Source organism: Zootoca vivipara, chromosome Z (genome assembly GCF_963506605.1).
Source record: "Zootoca vivipara chromosome Z, rZooViv1.1, whole genome shotgun sequence".
Taxonomy (NCBI): Eukaryota; Metazoa; Chordata; class Lepidosauria; order Squamata; family Lacertidae; genus Zootoca; species Zootoca vivipara.
In genome coordinates, this window is record NC_083294.1 from 22412267 (window position 1) to 22440092 (window position 27826).

Here is a 27826-nt window from a genome sequence, read left to right on the forward strand (position 1 = left end):
GGGGGAGGGTGTCCAGGTAAGCCCCACCCCGCATAATCAATCACAAGATGTGGCACATGCACACACCAATTGAATGTCAATGCCCAACAACTTTGGGGGAGGCCAAATCTCAAATACACCTACAGACGGAAGTATCCTATCACCTCAGCCTTTTCTCAACAAAAATACTTTTCAACTGAGTTGGTTCAAACATTCAGCCACCACTTACCAAGTGTTCAGGGATCAAGTCCGGGGGAAATCTAACAATATCTTTGCATTATTTATTTAATTATTGCAGTTATACACCACCCTTTTTCTCCAAGGAGCTCATGGTGGCATACATGATTCTCCCCCCTACTCATTTAATCACCACAACCACCCCATGAGGTAGGTTAGACTGACGAGGCAATGACTAGACCAGATCCACCCAGTGAGCTTCATGGCTAAGTGGAGTTTTGAACCCAGGCCCTCGTCCAACTCTCTAATCACTACACCAAACTCTTTCTCAGCCCTGGTTGACGCCTTTAGGATTAATGAATCTTACACATCCGGTCTGGAGAGGGAGAAGAATGTTCTGCATTGCCCGTGTCACATATACTGTACAGTCGTCCCATGAGCATCATTGGTCAAATAATTTCGTGGGGCAGAAGTAAAATGAGATGGGGAGCAAAGGCTCTGAGACAACAACAACATCATCATCTGTCTTCCCAGTGTGTTTGGTTTATTATTAGACTTGGGAGAGAACGTGTTGCTAAAGCCATCTGCTCCAGACTCACAATGCCAATAAAGTGCCTGCAGGTTTAGAGATGTGTTTGCTTACTTGATTAACATGAGGATGGGATCCGGTGGGGAAGATGGGCAAATTCAGAACTTGGACTTAATGCGTTTTGGATGGCTCCCTTTAGGCCCTTTTTGGGCTTAAAAGGTTAGGTGGAGATCTACTGGTAGATCTCTGTGTGCACTGCAAATTAGATCAACAAGGATTTCTTACTCCTAGCTGTTTAGATGGCAACAGCAAAATGAATCACTAAATTATAGTGCTGAAACAGGGTGGGTGGGAAACCCCATGAATGAATTTGTTTGTTTGTTTGTTTGTTTGTTTGTTTGTTTATGCTTTCTATATCTCACCTTTCCTCCAAGGAGGTCAATGGCTCTATCCCCTCCCCATTTTATCCTCACAACAACCCTGCGAGGTAGGCTGAGAGGCAGTGACAGGCCCAAGGTCACCCAGAGAGCTTCATGGCTGAGTGGGAATTTGAACCCTGGTCTCCTCGGTCCACTCCATCACCCTAACAACTACGCCACACTGGTTTTGTATGCAAGGACTGAGCTCAGTTCAGGTCTGGGCCTGGAAACAAAATCCTGAGCTCAAAATTATGTAATTTTAACTATATGTCTTCTGCATCAGGCTTCAGCTGTTGAATCTCAGGGTTACTTTTACACCACAAATTAGATCCTGCAAGCTTGAAGTTTGTAGTTTCCTGCTGTAGAAGGAAATGTGTATCACTTCAGCTGCAATCTGGAGTGGCCCATCCCATTTCGCCACCTGAGGTGAAGTGGGAATATATCACACTCTGCCTTTCTGCTGCACCCCCTTGCCCACCCTGCCACTTCTGCCGCTGCCAAAACTTGGCAAGAGAGGGAACATTCTGCCAAGGCCCAGATGCTCATCTCTTCTGCTCTAGGGGTGGGAAGGATGAGTGGAAATGCGAAGGTGCTAGACTGCCCCACTTTCACTGAACTTGGCAAGGGCTGGGGGCATGGGCATAGCCAGGATTTTTGTTAGGGGGCAGGCTTTTGTTAGGGGGGGCAGAACCTCAGATTTATATTGATTTGTATTGATTTAGGGGGCGCTCGTGCCCCCTCCCTCCTTGGCTATGTGGAGATGTTCCAGAAGGCTTTCCACATAGATTCATAGGAACTAGTTAAGAGTGCTGGGAATTGTAGCTGTGCAAGTAATAATGTGCTTTAAATGTATTATGTGCACACGGCCAAAGTTGCCCCCCCCCCAAGGTGTAGAAAACAACAGCTATGTGCTACTACTGTGACCCTTGCTGTAAGTTGCATCTTGCATTGCAGATACCAAACTGTTTAGGAGGTTGGACTGGAGGACCTTCAAGATCCCTTCCAACACAATTTTTTAAATGTTTTAAGCACATAGCTGGAAACAGTGCAGACTCAAAGGTGACAGAGGTTTCTGGCCTACCGTAGCACTTGAGTGCTCAATGGGCCAGTCAATGAACTATCACCACACACAGACATCCTGGAAGCTGTCCTGTGGCAAGGTGTGGGCTGCAAAAGGATTTCACCTTTTCATCCCTTCCCTTCCCTGTGCTCAGTGGCTCCTCTCTTGATCAAGTTCTCTTCCCTCAGTTTTCACCAGTTTACCATGTAGAATATTAGTATTTCAGTGCCAGCCATGCACCAGTGCTTGAAGGCACCAATGCACTGAATGGGAGCATAAGACCTGCTCCTGAAATACCTTCTGTAGGCATGATAGAAAGCAGCAGGTACACCACGTTTCCACTTGTGTTCAGTGACAGAACCAGATGTGTGGAACACTGATACAAAGGGAGGCCTGGGGCATGTGGGGAGCGCCTGCTTCTCAAAACTGAACAACTGTGGTTTGCACCACACTCTTAGGATTAGAGCAGGAACCTATGCACTCCATAGATGTTATTGGACTCCAACTCCCATCAGCTCCAGGCAGTACAGCCAGTGGTCAAGGTTTATGGGAGTTGTCCTCCAACAGCATCTGGAGGGCTACAGTTTTCCCATCCTTAAATTAGAAGGTGGGGCTTTTGCAAGGATGGGGAGCCTGTAACCCTCCAAAGGTCGAATTAACTTCCATCAGACTCAGGCAGTGTGGCTGATGGAGTTCCCATCCAGTAAGATCTGGAGGGCCTAGTTCAGTGAGTGTAGTATGTAGGAGGCTTTAGTCTAAGCATGCCTCTTGGACATTAAAAGACTGCAGAAATTGTTGATCACATTAAAGAGTGTGCAGCGGCAGTTTAGCCAGCCTTATCAGCCTCCTCCCCCACTCCCAGGGATTCCAAACCTTAATAAACTGCCAGGAGAATTTATCTGACAGGTTGAAGGGTTTTTATCAGGACTTTGAAGTGGTAAATAAACAAACTAAATTAGTCACATGAGAAAGATGTCCTAGGATGGAAGAGAGTGTTCCTTGGGGTTGGCTTTTGATTCTGGAGGCAACCCTGGCCTGGTATTTGGGGCGGGGGTGGGCAGGGGGCAAAAGAGTGTGGGGGGGGGAAAGAAAACAACTTATGCAAAGTGTTGAAAATTAAAAGCAATTGTCATCTCGCAAGCATATAATGCACTATTTATTTTTCAGCACAATATGTTGGATAAAAAATAAGGTAGATTATTGCTCCTCCTCTGTGAGAGGCGAATCACATTATAATGTGATGTTTTCACTTCACACAAAATATTTGGGGGGTGGATCACATACCTGGAGGAGGACTTTAGATCTGAAGGCATGAAGAGCTGAGATTTATCAGGGCTAACTATTTCACTGATCTATGCAAAAGTTAGTTTTTGTATAATGGAATGATGGTGACTATGTTGCCTTCTGGGAATGTGTCCTTATTGTCACTCACTTTCCCTGTCTCATACAAATGAATGGCGCAAATAGAAGCAGCTAAAACTAGGGGAAATAGGGGAGGAAGAAGGGACAGACATGCTCATTTGAGGAAATATCACTTTAACTTAAGCTTAGAATTGTAGAGTAGACCACAAGGACCATCTAATGCAGGAGCCTTTTTGCCCAACATGGGACCCATGACCCTGGGATTAAGAGTTCTCATGCTGTACCAACTGAGCTACTGGTCTGAATGCAGAAGGGCCAAGATTCCCAGATCCATCACCCCTTAAAGTAAAGCAGGTCTGGGGAACATGTGGCTCTTCAGTTGTTGTTGGACAGAACCTTCCTTCAGTCCCAGACAGCATGGTTAATGGTCAGGGATGATGCAAACAGTAGTCAAAAAATACACAGAGGGCCACAGGCTCCCCAGTCCTGAAACAGAGGACTTCTTCCAATAGAGGAAAATAAAGTAGGAATCATGACCCACTCACTGGGCACCACTGTTTAAGGATATTGACAGGCCGGAAGGTGTGCAGAGGAGGGCAACCAAGATGATCAAGGGTCTGGAAACCAAGCCTTATGAGGAACAGTGGAAGTTGGGTTTGTTTAGCCTGGATAAAAGGAGACTGAGAGGGAGATATGAATAGCCACCTTTAAATATCTAAAGACTGGTCACATGGAAGACAGAGCAAGCTCGTTTTCTCCTGCACCAGAGTGCAGAACCCAAATGAATGAATTTAAGATAACTTAAAAAGAAAAGAGATTCCAACTAAACGCCAGGAAGAACTGTCTGATGGTAACAGCTGTTTGACAGTGGAACGGACTCCCTTGGTACGTAGTGGAGTTTCCTTCCTTGGAAGTTTTAAAGCACACGTTGGCTGACCATCTGTGCTTTTGTTGAGATTCCCGCTCTGGAGGGGGTTGGACTAGATGACCCTCAGGGATCGATAGCCATATTCAAATATCTGAGGGATTCTCACATGGATTACATAGCAAGCTTGTTTCTTTTCTTCCCCAGAGAGTGGGACCGGAACCAATGGAGTCCATTTGCAAGACAGGAGATTCCAAAAACTAAATATTAGGAAAAACCTTTTGATGGCGAGAGCCATTCAGAAGTGGGACAGACTACAGTTTTATGATTCTATGACCACCATGGGCTTAACAGAGGAGTGGTGAACATATGTTCCTGGCATATTTTGGGAGTACAACTCGTACCATCCTGATTGTTGGCTAGGGATAACAGAGTCCAACAACACTCAGAGGGCAGGCTCCCATCCCTGACTCAGAGGCTTGCTTTCTGCTGTTTGTAGTTTAGATTGCATAGGCAGTGCTGGGGAACCTGTGGCTTTCCAGGGCAGTTGAATTCCAGCTCTCATCAGCCCCAGACAGTATAGCCTCTGGTCAGGGATGGTGGGGGCTTTAATTCAGCAACATTCGGAGAGACACAGCCCTGGCTGAAGCAGGATGGTAAAGCATGAAATAATAGTGCCCTTCTTATGAGCAACACAATATATATGCAGCAGAGCTTCTCTCTCTGTCTCTCTCTCCCTCTTTAATGTACCTAATTTGAACAAAAAGGTTATGTTTCCCCTGCCTTTCCTGCTCTAAGCCTCTAGAGGGCACAATGGCACTAGATGTTCTGGAAGGAAGACCAACATCCTGTATTACCAAGCTAAAGAATTGTTGCCAATTGCTGGATAAGAGTAGGAAGGGAACACAGATAAAAAATATTTAGGAAAGAGTTCGCGATGACATGAGCTGCTTGATAGTGGAACAAAGAGTCTTTGGAAGTGGTCAGTTCACCTTCATTAGAGATTTCCAGAGGGCTGCCTAGCAGTGCATTTCCTCCAGGGGTACAGAGTTGGGCTGGATAATCTTTTAAGCCTTTTCCAATTCTGAGTATGATCTTATGGAAGCATCTACTTCCTGTTTTAAACTAACCTGAACTTCTTATGTCTGAACTTTGGGGTGGTTGGGTGTACCTTTGGTTACCTTAAACTTTAAATTAAACTATGGTTTGTTGAAAGAAGTCACAATCAAGCCATGGTTGTTGATCCCAACTTATTAAGAAACTACAGCTGAAACTAAACCAAGCTCTCCACAATTCAGACATAATGACAAATTTTGGCTAGTTTAAAACAGGGAGCAGGTGCTTCCTATTTTCTTACAACCACACTGGATGAGAGGGTGGGTATGCAGGGCCTGTGCCCATAGTTTGAGCAGGAGCGTCGGGTAAAGCCCAGGCTTACACCTGGCACCATATAGCTCTTGAGAGACCTATGCCAACACCTGGAGCTGGTTTCTATTACACAACTCCTAGCAACATAATAACAGCAGGTGTTGTTCAAGAAAGCACATAAACCCCCCTGCTTAGCTAGTTTCAATCAAGAGCCACATGGAGAACCATTTTAACTAGAAAATTAACTTCTGTCTGGAGACTGGCTAATCCTTCCAGAGTAGCATTTGCGATTCATTCCATTATCCAACCTTAGTTGATTCATAAATACCCCACCCCCACCACGGGGTATTAGAATACCTTCAGTGTTTTTTTAAAAAAATGCCTCCTTTTATCTATTTCCCCACATCCCTTTATTGTCTAGTCTGAAAGGGGTGGTGTGGATAGAATGAATATCCAGAAGGGAATAAGGTCCGTAACGTGCATGTTGCATTTGAAGCAAGTGGCAACACTCTGCCCACCCAGGTGCCACAAACCCCATATATTTTCTTGGGTAGCCCAAATAACCATATTGTTCTGTTGCCTTGATCAGGGTCATGGGAGCTTTGGATCCCTGCCATTTATGCAATTTGACTTACTAAAATGTGCATATGAATAACCTGTGTCATTACCTGAATTGCTATTAGCCCTGTGTGAAATATCTATGTAAATCAGATATCCACATGCTCTCCCACAATTTCCCACCTCTTTTCTCCTTTGTGTGGTTTCTTCATGAAACGGGGATGTATTGTGCCAACATACACATATTTTTCCTGACAAATAATGTCTGTCTGAATTCAGGTGCCACTCATCAGTTAAAATTCATATTATCTTTGGGTGTCCACCTGATTAGATGTAGAAAACAATCTTGTGGTATTCCATACAGGGAAAAAAATGAATGTATGCCAGTCAAAGGGTATCTATCTGTAACTGTCAGGAACCCCTGTAAGCACTCCCAGCAATCTGACACATCTTCAGCCTTGACAATTGTGTTTGTGATCTGGAGGTGTGCATTGGACTGTTACCCCCATTTTACATCTGTGATCTGCAAATTGGGCCATGGCCTGAGAGAGGGAAGCAGGTGCCTATAGGCTTGGACCTGTGGTCCTGGGATGTCCAGACAACAACTCTCCTTGGGCCTTGCTGATGTGGTCCAAAGGAAAGCAGAGCAATATGTTTGGCACCAGATGACTGCAGGAGTTGCCAGGAGGTGGCATAGAAGGTGCTATCCAATCATCTTAGGGACTCCACTCCGGATTTGGGTTTACTCCTTTGTCTTTTCTTTTCCTGAAGATGTCCCACTAGGTAGATAGTACAGATTGTTCCTCAGGGTTTATTCCCAAATAATTTCTCATGAATGAGTATGGCCAGAAAGCAATAGAGGTTTAGGATCAGAGCTTTCCTTCTCCTGGATGGGCTACCTGCCCAGGTTGATGAGCGCCATCTGCCCCTCACTTCCCTCTACAACACATGCAGAAACCACCTTCTTAACCATTGGACCCACTATTGGTCTCATTTGCTCAATCTGCTGGAGATTGTTTTCACATGCAAGGAAGTCCCTAACTCACCAAGGATTTGAGACCCATCAGCAATCTGCACCTGGTTTAGCCAGCCAATTGAAGTTGCTCTCATGGTGTGGACGCTATTGCATGCTGACAATATTTGAAAATCCATAAAATGACATTTCCATTGAATAAGTCACAGTACACGTGGAAAGATCTTCTAATTAAATCCACTCTCTTTGCTCCTTCAATACCTAGCATGTTCACCTGCAAGATTACTCAAACCCCTTTGCAAACTTTTGATCTTTCACTTTTTTTTACCCCTCCTAACAACATTTATATCTGTGTCAATTCACATGTCCCCCTTACTGTCAATGTCAGGGTAACATGGTTATCTCACAATTGCCAGCACACTTTGCAGACTACAGTTCCCAAGATTCTTAGGGAGCGTGTGCTTTCAATATATAGTGTGCACACAACCTAATACAGAAACAAGGAAAGTTCAATTTAGGACTGGGAAAATTAGAACATGAAATGATCAAATTCTTCCCTCCTTAATCATGAAGGCCACAGCTGCCTCATCCCTGCTACAGGGAATCTATTTTTTCATAGGCATCCACCAGTCTCAAAGAGAGGGGAGAGGCTCGGTTAATAGTTTCTTGCAAAAACAGATGGCCAGGGATTCAATGATTACTTATTATTTTTAAAGGAAATCCATTGCTGGAGAATTTGCTGGATTTATAATGGAGAAGGATTAAGGAGTGTTTAGTTGAAGGGTAGCTAAGCTATGGCCCTCCAGCTGTTTCTGCACAGCTCCCATTGCCCTTGACTACTGGCCATACTGGCTGGGCTTGATAGGAGTTGGAGTCACAAGCTGGCTGGTTGTTATTACCGGCAGTTTGTTCTAGAACTGCCTTTTGCTTATTTCAAATGATCCTTCAAGCAATTGCTCTCCTTGACTTGAGATTATACAAGGCATCCTTTGCTAATGACCAAGCCCCTTCTTTGCCTGAAGCAAGATTGGCTGGTATGAGGGTCTTTGCAGGGCTGGAGTAAAGAAGCTCATCACACCTGTGCAATTCCACCCACTCCCCATTAAAAAGAGGGAAGGATGAAAAGGAGCTAAACACAGTTATATTCCAGCGGGTGTTGGGATCATTCTGTCTAATAAGTATTTTTACTACATGTTTTATCAGGTGCCTGAAAGTGGATGAGGATGCAATACTTAGGATGCAATACTTTTTGCACAATCGTATTTCCTGTGTTTATAAATGGTGGTTAGGAATGAATTTCATTGTGTAGTCAATGACTCTGAAGGTTCCTTGAAACCATGGGGATAGGGGAGAAACCTGGCCTTAATTTTACAACTGAAGTTTTTAAAATTCTGCTTTTCTTTACACAAACTCCAGTATATTTTAAGCAGAGGATATATATATATAGTTCTACATTTCATAATCTATGCCTGACATCCACAGGTGCTTGGCATCTCTAAATTGTAGATAAATGCTCATTAATAGAAAGAGGCTGAGAATGACTCCACAACGGAAGCCATTACCCTGCCAAAGAGTTCCAAAATGAAAATCAAAGGCTTAGCATTTCATTTCTGTATTAATGTTAGCAATTTAATTATGCTAATAGAAAAAAAGACTAATTTGTGTAAAAGGGCAAAAAAAATTGATGGCAAGCTTTTTTTAAAAAAAATAAGTCTAAGGCTAAGCCCACGTAAATATTTAAAGAGCACCCAACTTCTGCAGAGTTCAGAAGGAAATGAGTACAATGACGGATGAACAGCAGAAATGTTGCATTTGAACCCTCTCACTGATAGGGATACATTCATATTGCATTTTATTTAACTAATTCTGTTGCAAAATAGGAATACCAAACAAAATTCACTATACTGTCATACCTCCAGTTACATTCGCTGCGGGTTGCGTACATCGCGGGTTACGAACGTGCCGAACCCAGAAGTGCCGGAATGGGTTACTTCCGGGTTCGGCGATACACGCATGCGCAGCATAGCTGCCAAGTTATCCCTTTTTTTAAGGGAAATTCCCTTCTGCTGAATAGGCTTCCTCGTGAGAAAAGGGAAAACTTGGCAGCTATGATGCGCAGATGCGCCAAATGATGTCACACGTGGCAAGCATGCACAGATTCGGCACTTCAGGTTGCGTACTGCTCTGGTTGTGAACGCATCCTGTTTGCATCCAGAGGTACCACTGTATACAATTTGTATACAGCTTTGCCTTGCTGTAGTGACAGTGCATAACTGCCTTTTTATTGTGTTTTAAATACATTGCAAAAGCCACCTTAAGAACTTCAGTTAGTAGGCAGAAGACAAACAAACAAACAAACAAACAAATACCCCCCCTGCCAACTTACAACTCACAGTAATGAAAAGAATACTACAAGGTTGTACGGCATCTTGGGATTGGTTGTTCCAAAATGTTACCAAAAAACAAAACCCATTCTCATAAATCCAGCATTATTTCTCTCTTTTTGATTTCTAAGAGAAATAAGCATGATGTGCAGGTCTGTCTAGGGCGAACATGCATTTTTATTGTATTTTACAATGTCTGTTACCTGCATTGAATTGCAGAAGGAAAAGTGACAGAAGTATTTTAAGTACTGTACCTAAATATCCTTGCTGCAGACTGGCAGAAGGCAGTAAACAGAAGGCACATCTTGTCTTCTATCTCCACATCTTGCCATTAAGTTCTGAATATTGTATCATGCTACCTACATTTTTGTGGCCACATGTTTGCACTACCCCATCTAGTTGTCTTAATAAAACCAGCAAAATATCAAGTGGTACATTGCACATAAAAAGGTAAAGGTAAAGGGACCCCTGACCATTAGGTCCAGTTGCGGACGACTGGGGTTGCGGCACTCATCTCGCTTTACTGGCCGAAGGAGCCAGCGTACAGCTTCCAGGTCATGTGGCCAGCATGACTGAGCCACTTCTGGCGAACCAGGGCAGTGTACGGAAACGCCGTTTACCTTCCCGCTGGAGCAGTACCTATTTATCTACTTGCACTTGAATGTGCTTTCGAACTGCTAGGTTGGCAAGAGCTGGGACTGAACAATGGGAGCTCACCCCGTCGCGGGGATTCTATGTTCTAAATATACCCAGTTTCCTAGTGCAATGCAAACTCCAGATTCAGAAATAACAGCACCTCCCGCCCACCTTGCCGCCAGTTTTTGGAATGCTTTCCCCAGGGCAGTTCACCTGGCACCAAATTTACTATCATTCTGGTGCCAGTTAAAACCATTTACATGGGCAGGTTTAATGACATTGCTGTTAGTTACTCAATCCAGTCTTTTAGTGTGTATGTTTTAACAATTGTTACCACAATGCTATTGTGCATGTTTTCATCATGTTTCATTACATTGTACAATGTACATTATTACATTGTACAGGTGAAACTCGGAAAATTAGAATATCGTTGAAAAGTGCATTTATTTAAGTAATGCAACTTATTATTTTTTATTTTCTTTTAATTTTTACAAATGCTTTCTTTTGGAAATTCCACAGTAATAAAACAAATAGCTACAAAAATAAACATCGCTATTACATTTCATTAATTACATTCCATTTATAATTGACCCACCTAACGACCAATAATTACAATGACAACAAATAAAGGCTTGACATATCTTGCTTTGCATGGCATGCATCTATCTCATATATTGGTTTCACCTTTTAAGTTGCGTTACAGAAATAAATGCACTTTTTGATGATATTCTAATTTCACCTGTATATATTGCAAATCACAATGAGACTTTTAGTATAAAGCAATATACTATAAGCAATATAGTATAAAGCCTACAAAAAAAAGCAGACTGAAGATTTGAGTTCCCCTTAGGTGCTTTCTGCATCTTCCAACACCCGTGACTATTAGCCATGTACTGATGTGAGCTGGAGTCCAAGAGCTTCTGAAGGGTCCCAAGCTCCCCTAGCTTTATACCTTTTCTAAAATGTGGGAAAGGCACAGATGGTGCTTTTGTGCACCAAATTTTGGGTTGAAATGATGGAAGGGAACAGCAATATGCTCCACCAAAGCAGTCTGTGAAGGAAGGCAGGGACTGGTGAGGTTTCAGCAGTGTGTGTGTGAGAGAGAGAGGGGGGGGGGGGAGGAAAGGATGCTGCCCTTCATCAGGAAGGCTGACCTTGAAACAGGAACCGCAATCTTAGCATGGTACTGTCCCTTTCCCACTAGGCTTCAATTTTTAATTATGCACCGGATTTGTTGTTTACTGGAAAGGACACGCAGAGTCTAAGCAACAGATGCTATTGTGCAGCTGAAACTGCCTTCCCATGTTATAAGTACTCAGCTAGCAACAAATACCATCCATGTGATAAGATTTTGAATAACTTGAAAGGCAGCTGCATTAGATACCTCCTCCCCCTCAGTTGTCCCATGGGAACAGCAATTCCGTTGGATTCCCTTGGTGGGAGAGCTGGAAAGCAGAGCTCATTGTATTAGCTTTGCCAAAAGTCAAGCCCCACCAGACACCTCCTGCCCCTGAACTATGCAAGCTGGTCATTAATTTTTTTTATTTTTTTTAAAAAATTGTGTCTGATTTTGATCTCCCCACTTTCCTTTGTACCCCTATTCCCTGCTGTGGGGTGTGTGTGTGTGTTGGATTGTAAGCCTGCAGGGGATGGGCTGCCTTGTTTTAATTCCAGGAATGGTTCTGAGATGGCACCAGCCCTTCAAACCCAGGGTTGGATCCAAAGGTGTTTTCCTGGGAACACGATTCTTTGATTCAACAGAAACTTCTCTGGGCAGAAAGAAGTGGTATTTTGTGATTCCATAGCTCTCTTGACCAATATTCAAAAAATATACAAAAGCTGTATCTTTAAAAAAATTCAAGGAATTTATTCATTTTCATACGAAATAAAAAAAAGCAATACGTACAAATTAAACCCTCCATGAGACTTGTAACCACATTTTAAATAATGCAATGCACCACTCTAAGGGGCAGTAACATTTTGTTTGTTTTTTAAGCAGTATATCAAGTGAAACTGGACTAAGGAAATGTATTCAAACTGACATACAGTGAGGCATTTATCACATAGTTCAAGACAGCAATATTTTAAGACAAAATATGACTAGTACGCTTACAGAAACTGGAAAAAACATTTTAGCTTGAAAATTGGATGTAATTTAAACTTACTGCAAAAGAAAACTCTTCGGCAGTTTAGGAAGCAATCTCTGTATGCTCACTTAAAAAAACAAAAACAGACACACTGCACAACCCAATAATTACATTGCTCCACAAACACACATATGTACATACAAATATGCATACACAGTCAGATTAATGTTTGTGGTCAGTAGTACAGATGTTCCTACCCTATTCTGGCATTCCTTAATGGGCCTAATACATTTTTTTGGGGGGGGGGGGTGTTCCTCAGCTAGAACAGGGTGAGAACATGTATTGCCTGCAGGTGTTGCTGGACTACAACTCCCATGATTGCAGACCTTCCAAGTGTCCCTATTTTCCAGGAAAGTACTTTTCCTTAGGATGTCCTTATTTTCATTAGAGAAATGTTGGATGACATGGAGTCCTGTGGATCATTCAGAAGCATTTCAGCCTCCTGCTGATCCACAGAGAAGAAGCAGGTGTGTTCTATGTCACGTTCTAGGGCAGTCACCCCCAAACTAGCGCCCTCCAGATGTGTTTGCCTACAACTTCCATGATCCCTAGCTAACAGGACCAGTGGTCAGGGATGATGGGAATTGTAGTCCAAAACATCTGGAGGGTCGAAGTTTGGGGGTGCCTGCTCTAGGGTCACAAGGGTCATCAATAAGCTTGATCAAGAGCTCTACTTGATGGTAGAACAGCCTTCCCAAAACATTTGCCTTCTAAATGCTTTGAACTTCTACTCCCATCAGCTCAAGCCAAGATAGGGGGTGGGGTGGGGGTGCTGGTGAGAATTACAGTCTAAAACCGGGGTTGCCAACCTGGTCCCTACTGCCCACTACTGGGCGTTTCAGGATTCTAGGTGGGTGGTAGGGGGTTCTGTGGCACAAGCTGAATCCTTCCATCGGGCACTGGTGGGCAGTAAGGAAATTTTACCATCAAGAAAGATGCATTAGTGGGCAGTAGGTATAAAAAGGTTGACTACCCCTGGTCTAAAACATCTGGAGAACACCAGGTTGGGGAAGGCCAATGCAGAATATGTCCCATTATCCCCTGCAATGCACTGGGGTTCTGTGGGAGTTGAAGGCTCTATGCAGGTAAAATGTGCTCTTGAAGTATTCAAGGTACAAGGTGTTATTGGAAGGAAAAGAGAGAAGTGGGATTGTGCAAGAGGGATGACTTTTGCCATGAAACCATGAAGGCTGAATAAAGCAGGAGGGATGTAAAATCAGAAGTCTGTTCCACAATTGTTCGTGTCCAACAGCTATGTTCAAATCAAATTATACAACATGCAATGACAACTAGACAAGAGCCCAAACAATGTGTGCTGTGTCTCATTGCATCACTAATGCAAATGCTTAGCAAGAACTGTGCAAATTCTACTTTCCCTTCCATAGTCGTAGTTTATGTTTTAACCTGGTAACACTGTATGGACTGGAAGTCATCACATCACACAGCTATTTTACACACAACTACCTGCAGGTGTGTAGGGCGGCAGTGTTTGACAGTGACGAACCCAGACTTACTCTGTCCATGCTACCCTTTCTTCCATGTGGTAGTGAAGGCATGGTAAGCTTGGCTGAACTGAGGGATAGGGGACTTGTGAGCCTCCAGGTGTTGCTGGTCTACCACCTCCCATCATGCCTGGCCACTAGCTATGCTGGCTGGAACTGATGGGAGTTGGGAGTCTAAAAACAAACATGTGGAGGATCACGTTTACCTCCTTTGTTGGGAGGAAGTATGTCTCTGAATGCCAGCTGCTGGGAATCACAAGTGGGTAGGGTGCTATTGCATTTGGTTGCTGCTTTGGGGATTCCCATAAGCATCTGGCTGACCACTGTGAGAAGATGCTGGGCTTGGTGGGTCACTGGCCTGCTCTACCAGGATCTCCTTATCTTCACCTATTCATGGCATAATCACTCACCATTACAAGTAACGGCTCCCCACCCAGATGCTGGTAGCACTCTACAAGGTTATACAGTAGTTGTCTATGCGGCATCATGTTGCCCAACTCCACATACTGATCATAAGCAAGGAAGCAAGCAAGCAGCCAACAGGCACTCACTTTGCTTCGACAGTATTAACCAGTGCCCATCTTGTGTTTTCATAAAAGACTGGGGCAGCAGTAGCTATATTGTGAGTCCTGAGACTCTGTCAGACTTAGGGTTGGAAAGTTGTGGAGAACAAGGAAGGTGATGAGAAAGGGATAGTGGGAGCTGTGTCGATGGAACAGAGACTGGAGGAGGCAGGTTCCCAGAATCCGGCAACCCTGGTGGGGATCCTGGCTTGCCCCATCCCTTCCATAGAGGAGTCAGTATCAGTGTAGTCTGGGGAGGGCATCAGCCAACTACTTGGGGTGGTGGTGGTGAAGGATCCAGAAATGAAGGGTGCAGCCTTGTCATTCAGGACCTCATGGCAGCTCTGCAGGTGGGAAGACACCCTACCTTCACCGATGCAGTGCATGTCTGCAAGTTCAACATTCACACAAGGCACAGGAATCTCATGAATAAGCAAACCCCGCCTTTAAAAGCTTGGCAGTTGGTTATGAGAACTCTTTGGCTTCTGTGCATTTCTGAACCTCTTGCCCTGATCTTGGACTCTTTGAACTCAGACTGCCTGCTTCTAGCCCAATGAGTCCTGCCAATTACTGTCACTTTCTCAGAGCTCTGATCCTACTATAATTCTATGCTGGTCCCTGGGTCTGTACTGTTAATTCTGCCTCTCTAAAGAACTATTCCACCCTTTCAAGGAAGAGCATCTGCTATTGTGTTTTGAGCGGGAACGAGGAGAGGCCGTGCCTTTTCCTTATAATGTCCATGACAGGTGTAATGGAAACACCTGGGACTGGTCCCCCCCTTTGGCATTGTTTCCTAATTGTGGTGGCATACCGAGCAGAAGGAAACACAAGGGAGTCAAATAAAGACCAGAGGCAACATTGATGCAAGGGGGATCAGAAAAGACAGACCCTTAGAGAAGACCAGTGGGTGTGATCAGGTAAATCGCTCCACATCCATTGAGAAAAGGAGTCTCATTAAACCTATTCATGGATAGACTTAGGCAGACATTTTCAGACGTCCCACTTCCCATTCATCCCTAACCACTATTTTTAGCAGCAGGTAAGAGCTTTAAGAGAACTAGACTCTGGTTGGTGCCACAGTGGGAAGCCAATTATATCTGATATAGGAGGTCCAAGATGTGCTACAGCATTTTCAACAGTATTTCTGTTCTTGACATGGAAAATGTTGTTCATAAGTCAAAAAAGACCCAAATGCTGGAGAGAAGAGCTACATGATGCAGTCTGGTGAAATAATCTCCCTTTGCCAGCAATGCACTACACGTCAGTGCATGTGACCTGGTACATTCAGGTGTGTGTAGAGCTTTAGCATACAGATCTTACACACAAACTTTAAGTAGAAAGTGTACTGCTCATAATAAAAGAAGCCTCATCTCAGAGCTTGCCTGCATAAGAATTACTTGCATCTCTTAACTGAACCAGTCCACAGATGGTACAGACATATATGTGAAGAGATATAGCTTACTTCCAGAATATGTACATCTGTCCACATGAAAAGATAGTCTTTCAGATATGCACATCTCTTGGACAACAACATGAGCAAGGCATGAGATGGAAAGTTCTGTCATGTGACAAAGGTCTTTGAGAGCAGAAGCAGTAAAGTGTTGGAAAAGGCTGAAAAGTGCAGATTCATTCTTCTAGCTGACTCTCACTGACCCATTTCCTTATAGTTTCAATTACAGGAAGTCACAAGGAGCCAGGAAGGATAAATACATGGGTTCAGTGTGCGCTTTACTTCTTTTTACTTTGTTCTCTTCCATTATTGTTTGTACAGTGTTTGTAAAGAAGTCTGTTTACCTCAGTAAACGTTTTTTCTTTTTTACTGTGAATTTTGACTCTGCATTTTGACTTCGCTGCACGACAAGTTCAATATAAGAAGAGCTTGCTGGATCACCCCAAAGCACATCTAGTTCAGCATTCTGTTTTTCAAGTGCCAACAATGCCTAAGGAAAACCCACAAGCAGGATCCAAGCACAAGAGAAGCTTCCCAGCATCTAGTGGAGATAGAACATAACCATATTGGCTAACAGATAGCGATAACTTTATCCTCCTTAATTTGTCTAATCCTTTTTTAAAGCCATCCAAGTTACTGTTCATCACTACTTCTTGTGGGAATAATTTCCACATTTTAACTATTTGCTGGGTGGAGAAATACGTTCTTTCATCTGTCCTGATTCTTACAGCATTGGATGTCCCTGAGTTCTAGTATTGAGGGACAAAAAACTTTTCTCTACTTTCTCCATGCCACAAAATCTTACTTGCTTTTTCTCCAAACTAAATGTTGTAACTTATCCTCATAGGGGAGCTGCTCAACCCCCTCGATAATTTTAGATGCTCCTTTCTGAACCTCTTCCACGAAAAATCTTTTTTGAAGAAAGTATTCCAAGGGTGGCTGCATCATAGATTTGCATTGTTTACATTATGATATTGGCAGTTTTATTTTACCATGGGATTCACTTTTTTCACAGCTGGCACACACTGGGTAACATTTTCATTAAAATATCCACTATAACCCCAAGGTCTTATTCCTGGTCACTCACCACTAGTTCATCCCCCATGAGCATATATATGTGAAATTAATTAATTAATTTTTGCCCCAGTGTACATAACCCAGGGATCCCCAGACTCCGGCCCAAAGGGCTTGTTTATCTGGCCCACGGCGACCCCCTCTGCCTGCTCTTAGCGGCGTGGCATGGCTGCCCACTTCCGGGTCGCAAGAGCACTGGAAATAGCTTGTGCACATGCACAAGTGTCATTTCCGGCACACTTCTGGGATGGAGGATGCCCGTGCGCATGCACACAAGCTATTTCCAGTGCTCCTGCAACCTGGAAGTGCACCGGAAATAGCATGGGCACACGCTTATGGGCATGCGCTCCCGCGCCCTCCAGCCCGCCATGCGATCGACACTGCAGGCACCGGCCCGAAGCCCAGTAAGTTTGGAGACCCCTGACATAACCTGACCCTTGCTTACACGGAACTGCATTTGCCATTTTACCACAACCCCTTTTTGCTTAAACCACTTTGAACAATTAGGTATCATATTTTGTTTTAATTATATCTATCTATAGAGAGAAAACATATGCAATAAGATCAGTTTATTAACAAACTACTTCACATCAGCAAGGAATGCTTGGCTATCTCCTCTGACGAAGTCTGAAGGAAAAGGGAGAGAGCGAATTGATCTTTGAATATAATGAGAGGTAAATGCTACCAGAATCTGTTTCCAACATAAAGGGAACATTTCAGTTCTTACAAAACACTCTATAACTGAGTCTGACAAAATATAAGCTTACTTGCGTACAAACATGAAATAACTCTTATTATTTCCATTCTAGTTTGTTATGGATTATCCTTCCCTGCCTTCCTCCACCCCAAATGGTACATTTCATGGCACAACTTAAACATCTTAAAAGTTAGGGATGGCTAGTTCCCTCCCCACACCCCAATTTTATTCCATGGATTTACTGGGTCATGCATGACTTTCTAGATTGGGCAAGGACTGTAAAACATATAGCAGGCACTGCAGTTCTTAATTCACATATTTCTCCTACTTCCATGTGACTAGTGCACACACCAGATTTATTAAATCACAGTCAGAAAAAAGGATCTAAACCTACCATAGTGATGGGGAAAGCCTTTTCTTTTAAGGACTGTATTTGCTTCCAGATGGTGGTGAGTGGGGCCAGAACTCAAAGTGAACAGGTCCCCCCTGTCATTCCATCCCACTCCAGAAGAGGCTGCAGCTCAGTGGTAGAGCATATGCTTTGCATGCATAAGGTCTCAAGTTCAATCTCCAGTAGCATCTCCAAGAAGGGCTGAAAAGAGACTGTCTAAAATCCTGGACAGCTGCTGCCAGTCAGTGTGGGCAATGCTGAGCTAGATGGGTCAAGGGTCTGACTTGGTATAAGGCAGCTTCCTCTGTTTACCTCTCCTCAACACATGCAAGAAATTAGTCCAAGAGCCACAGATTGATCGTCCCTGATCTACATATCAGGATCCCCACAGCTTAATCAATTTATGTACTAGGCTCTGGTGAATGTATCTGTAATGGGGAGGATGGAAGCAAACTGAAAACTGATGAGTTTCATAAGATACTAAACAAAACACCTAGGAACTGAATTTTTTTGGACTAATGTTACATTAGAGCCACTTCAGCAAGTTTAAGGTAATATGAAGTAATGCGGATCCCCTCCACGTTGATTTATAAGAAATTCAGATGGGGAGAATTTTGTAAGCATCCCTATTTGAAAGATTACCCTCTTCTTTACCAAGAACTAAAATTAGAGTTTTCTATCAATCTACATGAGGAAAGGAACTTTAATACTAGATGAAAGGCTAGAAAGGTTTAGAGATCAAAACTACAAGGCTGGTAAAGTTTATTAGATTGGATGGGATTGTGTTTAACAAAATGAAGGAACTAGATATTCAAGGAAGGAAAAATATATTTTAAGAGGTGTCCCCCAAGGAAAAAGACAGCAACAGGTGATCTTCTTGAATAAATGGATTCTAGATACGGAAGAAAATGTGATCACTTCAGGCTAGCACAGAATGAAGATGCGTCAATAGTGATAAAAGACTGAGACAATGAAATTTATGACTGAGTCTTAATGGCAAGAATCCAAAATCTCGGCAACCAGGCAAAGATTCAGGTGCTTTCAGAACTTTCTCCAGAGACATAAAACAGAGCTTCAAAGCTTGCAGAAGACTGAATTTAGTTACTAGGAGATAGCTCAGACGGTAGAGCATGAGATCTCAGAGTTGTGTGTTCGAGCCCCACGTTGGGCAAAAGATTCCTGCATTGCAGGAGGTTGGACTAGATGACCCCCATGGTCCCTTCCACCTCTACAATTCTATGATTCTAATGCTGTTTTCCATTCAAATCACACTGGTCAGATAACAGGTGCTTTTACCCCAGGAAAAGGCAATCTCATTTTGGAATACAATGAACAATGTTAATACTGAAATTTAGACGGAATCACTTAGCAAATGCTATATACAGTGGTACCTCGGTTTATGAACACAATTGGTTCCGGAAGTCTGTTCATAAACTGAAGCGTTCATAAACTGAAGCGAACTTTCCCATTGAAAGTAATGGAAAGTGGATTAATCCGTTCCAGACGGTCCGCGGAGTAACCGTTCATAAACTGAAGCGAACTTTTCCATTGAAAGTAATGGAAAGTGGATTAATCCGTTCCAGACGGGTCCGCGAAGTACTTAAACTGAAGCGTTCATAAACTGAAACATGGGTGTAATTGGTTCCGGAAGTGTGTTCATAAACTGAAGCGTTCATAAACTGAAGCGAACTTTCCCATTAAAAGTAATGGAAAGTGAATTAATCCGTTCCAGATGGGTCCGTGGCGTTCATAAACCGAAAATTCATAAACCGAGGTGTTCATAAACCGAGGTTCCACTGTACTAGTATTAGAAGATAGGTGTTTATTACAGAGGTACATTTGAATGCATAGTTTAACATTTTCTCACCTTTGACTGGAATGTCTTACTCCTACATAATCCATATTTTAAAAAGTTGCCTTCCTTTTAAAAACAGTGTAACAAAGGACTTAATTTATCTATACAGCAGGGGTGGGGAACCTCAGGCCCAAGAGGCCAGATGTGGCCCTCCAGGTCTTTCCCTCTGCTTGGGACTCTCACTATGCTGCCCCACAACATGAGGCCACCCCCCACTCTTCAAGCCATGCTACTCACTAACACGCTTGAGTGTCTTTGCGTAGCTGGAATCTGTGCTTGAATGATAATTATGACTCTTGCTTGCCTGGATGGGTAGCTGTAGTAACATCCAACTTTTGTGCTCCTGGAATGTGGCCTACTGAGAGCCACATCCTTACATCTGCCCACTTTAGGCTCTGGCTTCATTTACCACCAATATGTGGCTCTTGGAAGGTTCTCCAGGAAGGAATGTTGCCTGTGGGCTGAGAATGTTTTGGCACACCTGCTTTACAGGAAAGAAACTACAACCTGTGTGACTTTTAGTGCCTATGGATTAGCATCAATATATCTGGTCACACATTTGCTTGCTTATTGTTATGTATGTATACTGTTTCTGCTCTCTTCATCAGGACCTGGTGCTTAATTAGGGTTTCAAGTCCTGACTTTTCTTCCCTTTTCTATATTCTGAAAATGAAGGTTTTGTGTGTGTGTGTGTGTGTGTGTATGTGTGTGTGTTTTAAAAAAAGACCAGCAGGCCAAAAAGCAAACAAGCAAGATAAATAAATATGCATAGCATAGGCTTGCATCTTCTCGAGCAGCATATTGTTAATGGATTTCTGATCAGCAAGGCTAAGAGGAAGTGAGGCGAAATGTTCTTGTCTAACCAGACAGAGATTCTTAAGAAGCACCTTTATTAGAATACCAGAGCTGAGTGTCCTGGCAAAGCATATGCCATTCTGGCAATATTACATGCTGAGAAAATGCCAGGCTGGTCATAAAGACTGGATAACTATACAATATTTCAAAATGTATTCTATAAAACACAGTCCTGAAATCAACTGCTAATGGCAAGTCAGGAACTGTGACTAACCTATGAAGAGACTCCCCCCCCCCTATCATAATAGGATACCGTGTTTTAGTGCCTGGAATCCCATTTCCCTGGATAAGTGCAGAAGATTCCAAAGAGCAGTGCTTCACTTTGATCTACTCCTGTTGCCAAGCCTGCAAATACACAACAGTGGGGTGGGGAGTAAAAAACAAATGTAGGATGCTACACTGTATGTTAGTGCTTTGTGGAAAAATTTGTATTTTGCAAGTGCAAACTGTTCTTCCTCTCGTTAAGTCAGCAGGAATCTCCAAGCCTAAGTACCACTATTTTACCCAATAAGGAATGTATTAAAAGAAAGATAGGGAATCCGTGACACTCCAATTGTTGCTAGAATACAACTGCCTCTCATCTGTTCCAACAAACACATAGAATGGCCAGAGATGATGGGCATTGGGATGAAACATCTGGAAGGCCAAGGTATCCCAGCCCTGATCTATAGCATGGTGGCAGTTCACTTACTCAAACAAGGAGTGTGCCACTAACAAGCATAAAACAGCACAAATCTTGTGCGTCTATTTCAATAATGGTGGAATTGGAAGCGCTATATATGGTGGAATTGGAAGGATTTCCAAATCCTTCACTCTGGGAGATCAATAACAAATCACACAAGGCAATTCGGAGATGTGAAATGGGGAAACTTGGTCCTATTTTGTCTCAAATATGTCACAGTAATCACACTTTGGCCCAGCTCAGATATTTAGGAAGCTGACAAGAGGCTTCCCATGGTAGAATAATAGGTGTGCTGCCCTCCTTCCTACATGCATGAACCAGGTGTTCCACAAGGTTAATGAATTCATGTGATTCATTATCCTGAAAACCAGGAAGATTGAGAATGTTGTTGTCTTATCTAACTGGGTTTCTGTGCACATGTAATACTGTATGTGGGGTGGAGTGGAGAGTCTGTGCACCCACTCTTATACCAGCAAAGATGCACAGTAACCCAGACAATGCTTGGACTAGACCTCCAGGAATCAGTGGAAGCTAAATGGCATGTTACTGAGCAGCCAAGACTTCTGTAGATGCTTTAAGACCTTTGACCATAGTCTATCGCCACTTCATCTAAATGCCACAATATTATTCAAGCTCATTAACATTGATAAAGATATAAACTATCAGCAAGACTGGTTCAAAACATGTTGTTTTGCGTTTTAAAAAAGGTATCAATAAAAAAGGTCGCATACTTGCACATTACAGCCACATATCACAGTAATAAAACACCACATTGCTAATGGTTGGACATGACAGTAATCTCTAGTTAGAAAAAGAAAAAGAACAAAAAAGGCACAACTGCTTACAAAAATATGTGCAGGGGCTAGCAAATATTAACCCAATGTTGCCACTGAATAGAATTCCCATGCAAGGTGTCAGAAGCCAGCCAAGGAAAGCCTCTCTAACATGGACTGGCATTTTCTACCATTCACTAGTAGCTCACAATGCTTTTAAATCCATGTATCTGAAACCTTGTGGCTTTAAAAAACTTCCTCATCTTGGAAAGGGCGACCTGCCTCAGAAGCCATTTGAACTTGCACCAGAAAAAAGGAATATGTGTGGCTGTTCTGGAAGATATGCCCAGAAACTATTTGTGGCAGCCCAAAAGCCAGCCCCATGCAACCCCATGGGTTGCTCTTGAAAGCCTTTGAACAGCAGCCTCCTCCCTTGCTTCCAAAATACATAACACAACACTTAGCCATACGTGAGTGAGGTGGCTCTCCCAGCACCGGGTCACAGGTCTTGCATGCTTTATTGCCAATTTTCTATGGTTCAGGGCAGATGCAAAGATCAGTTCAATGGAGATTTCTTGCTCGAGCCTCAGGTGGGATGGTCCCATGGGTGCTGGTGCTGCTGCTGCTGGTGCTGCTGCTGCTGGTGCTGCTGCTGCTGCTGCTGCTGCTGCTGCTGCTGCTGTCACCACCTGGAATGTCATGGGTATTAACACGAACCTCTTGGCTCTTCAGCTGCTGATCCGGTTCATCTCCCTCCTCCCTTGCCAGGATGCCATTAGCCAACAGGGCAGGAGGCTCGTCCTCATAGTCCTGAGGTGTGTTGAGCATTGGGGACTTGGAACAGACAGTTGATGCAGTAACCATTTTGGATAAGATGGAAACCTCATCTGGCAGCGGTCCCTCTAAGAGAGGCAATTTCTATATCAGAAGAAAGAATGAACTATGAGAATAAAAGCATTTTTGAGACCAGCATATGGAGCATCATTGGCTTTACAAATGTCAGATCTTCTGGTGAAGCAGGTCAGAATGGAGGAAGGAAAGCACTTCAACGCCTAGCTGATATTATGTACCTATTGGGAAACATCTTGGGTCACAGTAAAATAGGCAGATAGAATTATTAAGGATAGAATTACAAAGCACTTGGAAGACTCTCACACAACTGGTAAACCACCAAACCAAAACACAGCCCACAGGAAGCTTCACAAGTACTTTGACTTTGCTGGCTGCCTAGGACTGCAAAGGCATGGATATACTAAGCCACAGTTTGGGATAATTCCACGCCTACCTTCCAGTGAAAAGTGCCTCCTTTTTCCCAATCTCAGTTGTATTGTGAAGGCCTGCATTGCAAGATTACACTTTCTTTTTCTGAACAGCTATATCATTGCTGTGCATTACTTACATTTTCCAAGTCAGTAGCAACACCCTCCAGCTCCACTTTCTGGCTGTTGCAGCCAAGAAGATGATCCAATACACACTGTTTTGGGTGCATTCCTTTGTCAAAGCGGTTATACATGCCACACCAGAACCTCAAGGAAAGGGAGAGAGAAAAATAGAAACTAAGATCTGCAAAGGGGATGATGACAACGACAATAGAAGTGTGTTTCCTTATTACAGAAAGCAATCTTAAGATTTTATAAGGTATAATAACCCCCATCCTCCTCATGTTAAATAAACCTGATAGGAAGAGGTACACTTCAGAATTCAAAAGAATTTTCAACATTTGATTTAATATTTGTATGCAGCTCTTCCAATAACACTGAACTCAAAGCAACTCACAATAACAAAGCATTACACATTAGCAAACATTTCTCTCCAGGAAGGGGCTTCTTCACCCAGTGAAGCAGCACAATCCCAGGCAACAACTTTTCCCACAATTCTGGCCACAAGGAAATTGTGTCCATGCCTTTTGATAGACAACACTGTGTACAACAGTAAACACAATCAGTTATTTCTATTGGAATTGCTTCTGGTGAAGGATTTCAAACATGCGTTTTCCTTGTTTTGAGGTCAAGCAAAGCAATAAAATTTTAATTTTTCCTTACAGCAGCCTTCCCCATCATGGTCCTTCCAGATGTTGTTGGACTATAACTCTCATCATTCCTGACTATTGGCTGTGATGCCTGGGATTGATAGGAGTTGTAGCCCAAAACCTCTGAAGAGCACCAGGACTGGGGGAGGCTGCCTTAGTCTCTTCATTTTCATTATGCAGTTACAAAATTAAAGCAGAATCAGCAATGGGACAACTCAAGAGTCAAGGCAGCAGTAAGGTTCCGTATTTCCCTAACTACTTTCTGCCAATAAGCAACTTTTGTTGTTTAGTCATTTAGTCATGTCCGACTCTTCGTGACTCCATGGACCAGAGCACACCAGGCACTCCTGTCTTCCACTACTTCCTGCAGTTTGGTCAAACTCAGGTTAGTAGCTAATAAGCAACTTACTGAAAACTAAATGGCAGTGTGTTCGGCCGGAGTTCCTTGTAAGCTGCAAATCCCTTATAGAGTGGGTTTCTGAACTCCTGCTTCTTCTGGAGAAGGAAAGGCCACAGGGAATGAGTCTTCTCAAGGATTCTAGGAAATAAAAAGTGAGTGATTACAGCAGCCAGTTTTTGAGGATAGGAGATATAAACAAAAGGATCTACGGAAGCAGAAGAGTGCTATAGAGGGAGAGAACGGCTGCAATTCACCAATCATAGGGAAGAACTAAAACTGACATAAAACATGCTGCTTCCACTGAAAATGGCAGCCCTGTGTCAAGTTCCTGTGTCCCTACCGTGAAGCATCCCTTTGAATCTTCCTGACTATGTCACCATTACACTGTACACTTTCCCATCTACAGCAGTCAATAATGTAGAATGAGGTAGGTAAAATGAGTGGTGTGGTAAGAATGGGACACAGGTTAGTTTCTTTGCATATTACAGAGAGATATTACGGGGTACCACATTCAATGGCAGGCCCAAATTCTTTGTCATCTGTAACTCCATCCATATACAGTCCCCCTTTACAGGTCTGGAATAGCAGTTCATAGGAGGCAAGACAAACCATGGGAGTGTAGTGTCAGCTGTCCTCTTATTACTCGAGCTTCCTGCAAATCCTGAAGGTTCACATGGAGTTCCAAGAATACACCTCAGGCTGCTTCTATGTGGGAGAACATGATGCAAATGCCCTGCTGGATCAAACCAAAGGTCCATCTAGTCCAGCATCTTGCTTGCCACAGTGGCCAAACAGATTCCTCAGTGAAGCTCACAAGCAGGACATAAAGGCAATAGCACTTTTCCTGCTATTACCAATTGCCCAGCAACTGCCTCCGAACATGCGAGGTTCCATATAGCCATCAACTTCTCTCCTATAGATTTGTCTAACCCCCTTTAATGCCATCTCTAAAATATTTTCTGACTCAACAGGGCAATGCATTTAAGAAACACATACACATTTGCGGGAGGCTGAACTAATGTTTTTAGAGTATTACTCTCCAGAGTTCAGGTGGGTTTAGGGAAATTATTCCTTCATCTTAATCTTCAGGGAACAAAGGAGAAAATACAGAATTTTGCTGGCTTGAAATGCCAACTCACTTCATATCTTCCCGGTCCTTGTGACAGGTCCCCAGGAAATTGCCGAACTGGCAGGAATAGACGTGATCGTGAATTTCAAGAAGACACCTCTCATTAAAATCGAACGCACAAGGAAACTGTTGCATGAGCTGCCAGGTACATTCAATGAACTGGGTGAAGACAGGAGACACTTCCTTGGGGTCCCCTTCTAGATGGCCACACCTGGAGAGACAGAAAAGTTTGAGGGTATCATCAAAAGCATTGTTGAAGGAAGACAATAGTTGTTTAACCTTCAGTGAATCCTCATCCGTCCCCAAAGAATCTGGTCAGAGGTGTGGAGAATTCAGATATCCTTCACAAAACCTCTTCTACTGTAATTTTGGCTGGGGGTAGGGGAAAAACACATTTCTAGGACCTCAAGGAGAGAATCTAGAAAGGGGATGATCTGGTGGGGAAGTAGCAGGAATAAACACTCTGGAGAGATTATTCTGATAGATCAGCTGACCTTATGATTATTGGTAAGGAGGTCTGGGCTTATCTGATGACTAGACAGAAGTTCAACCTGTGCCAGTTTGAGCTCCCTGAAGGAAAGGCACAATATCAAAGTACTGCTATGGTGTGTTGAATGATTATAGCAATATCACTGAGTATTCTGTAACAACTAAGATGTTAGTAGGATTTTCTATGGAGACGTTCATGCAACAAGTTTTGGCTTAGCACAGAGCTGGCAGGGAGGAACTGGGTAAGAAGAGAATGATCTTCCAGGGTTCTAAATTGTGTGAGAAAACTTTGTGGATAGAAACATTTTTAAAGCATTTTATAGGTTCTTATATTTTTTATCTCATCTTTATTGTTGTACACTACCATGATATTTTATGATGTGGTGGTGTGTGTATGCACATGCATACAGGCAACTCCCCACTTGCACACGATCAGCATGTGTGTGACAACTGACTTGCACACTGTTTCTGGTACCAAAAGGGGGCAAGGAAGGGACAGAACAGGCTGGAACTTACTTGTGCACGTTCTGATGATGTGTGCAATGACCAGGAACAAAACCCTTGCATAAGCGGGGACTCCCGTGTGTGTGTGTGTGTGTGTGTGTGTGTACACACTACCCCTGCTTGAGAAGGTTATGCTTGGGGATGGGCCACAACCCAATTTTAGAGTATCTACCTTGCATGCAAAAGGTCTCATTTTCAATCTCTGCTGTCTCAAGGTAAGCTTTAAAAAGCCCCCATTTGCTGTCCTATGTAGATAATACTGAGCTAGATGAACCAACCATCTGACTTAGAAAAAAGCAGCCTCCTAAATCCCTAACTAGTGGGGGTTTAGAGAAGCTGCACAACCTCAAGGGCAGGACTGAGTGTAAAAACCCATGGTCCTTAGCAGCCAAGCAACTCCGGTTGCTAAACTGGATGGGAGAGTGCTTAGAGAAGTTTGTATTATCTGTGGAATTTCTTAGCACAAGTCCTTATCTTTCTTTGTACCAGTTCCACTCTAATGAGTTCATCAGGTGCTATGCACAGTTTCTCTCTCTGCATTGTATCCTCACAACAATCCTGTGAGTTAGGTTAGGCTGAAAGCTAGTGGTTCAAAGTCACCCAATGAGCTTCAGTGCTGAGTAGGGATGTAAATTTTGATGTGCCTAGTCATACTTCAACCCCTTGACCACATCGTAACATCAGTGGAAAGCACTTGGCCAAGAAGAGCATATACAAGACATTCTAATCTTAGCACACAATTTGGATTTTACCTGTGTGAGAACTTGTGGCCCATTGCAATCCATTCCTTTTCTATCAGGACCTTTAGTGATAAATTAGAGACAGAAATTAAATAGTGAAGTGGCTTATAAAGAAAAATAAGTGGCACCATTCAGAGCAGGACATCAGGACTTACTTCAGGCTAAACAGGTGTAAGACCAGGCTGTCAGGTCCATCAGAAAAACCAACTGTGCCTAGACACCGTCCATTTAATCTT

At 43.2% G+C, this 27826-nt stretch overlaps 1 protein-coding gene across 1 annotated transcript in view; it reads right to left on the reverse strand.

The window, feature by feature from the left end:
• Positions 1-12698: 12698 nt before the first annotated feature.
• Positions 12699-27826, reverse strand: part of MTMR8 (myotubularin related protein 8) — a 41853-nt gene continuing 26725 nt past the window's right edge. Inside the window, exons 10-14 of the mRNA XM_035101239.2 lie at positions 27603-27652; positions 25868-26068; positions 24738-24866; positions 23699-23825; positions 12699-23217 (exon numbers count right to left, since the gene is read on the reverse strand). Of these exons, the coding sequence (XP_034957130.2) occupies positions 22861-23217; positions 23699-23825; positions 24738-24866; positions 25868-26068; positions 27603-27652 (864 nt within the window). The 3' untranslated portion in view covers positions 12699-22860. The remainder of the gene's footprint in view (positions 23218-23698; positions 23826-24737; positions 24867-25867; positions 26069-27602; positions 27653-27826) is intronic.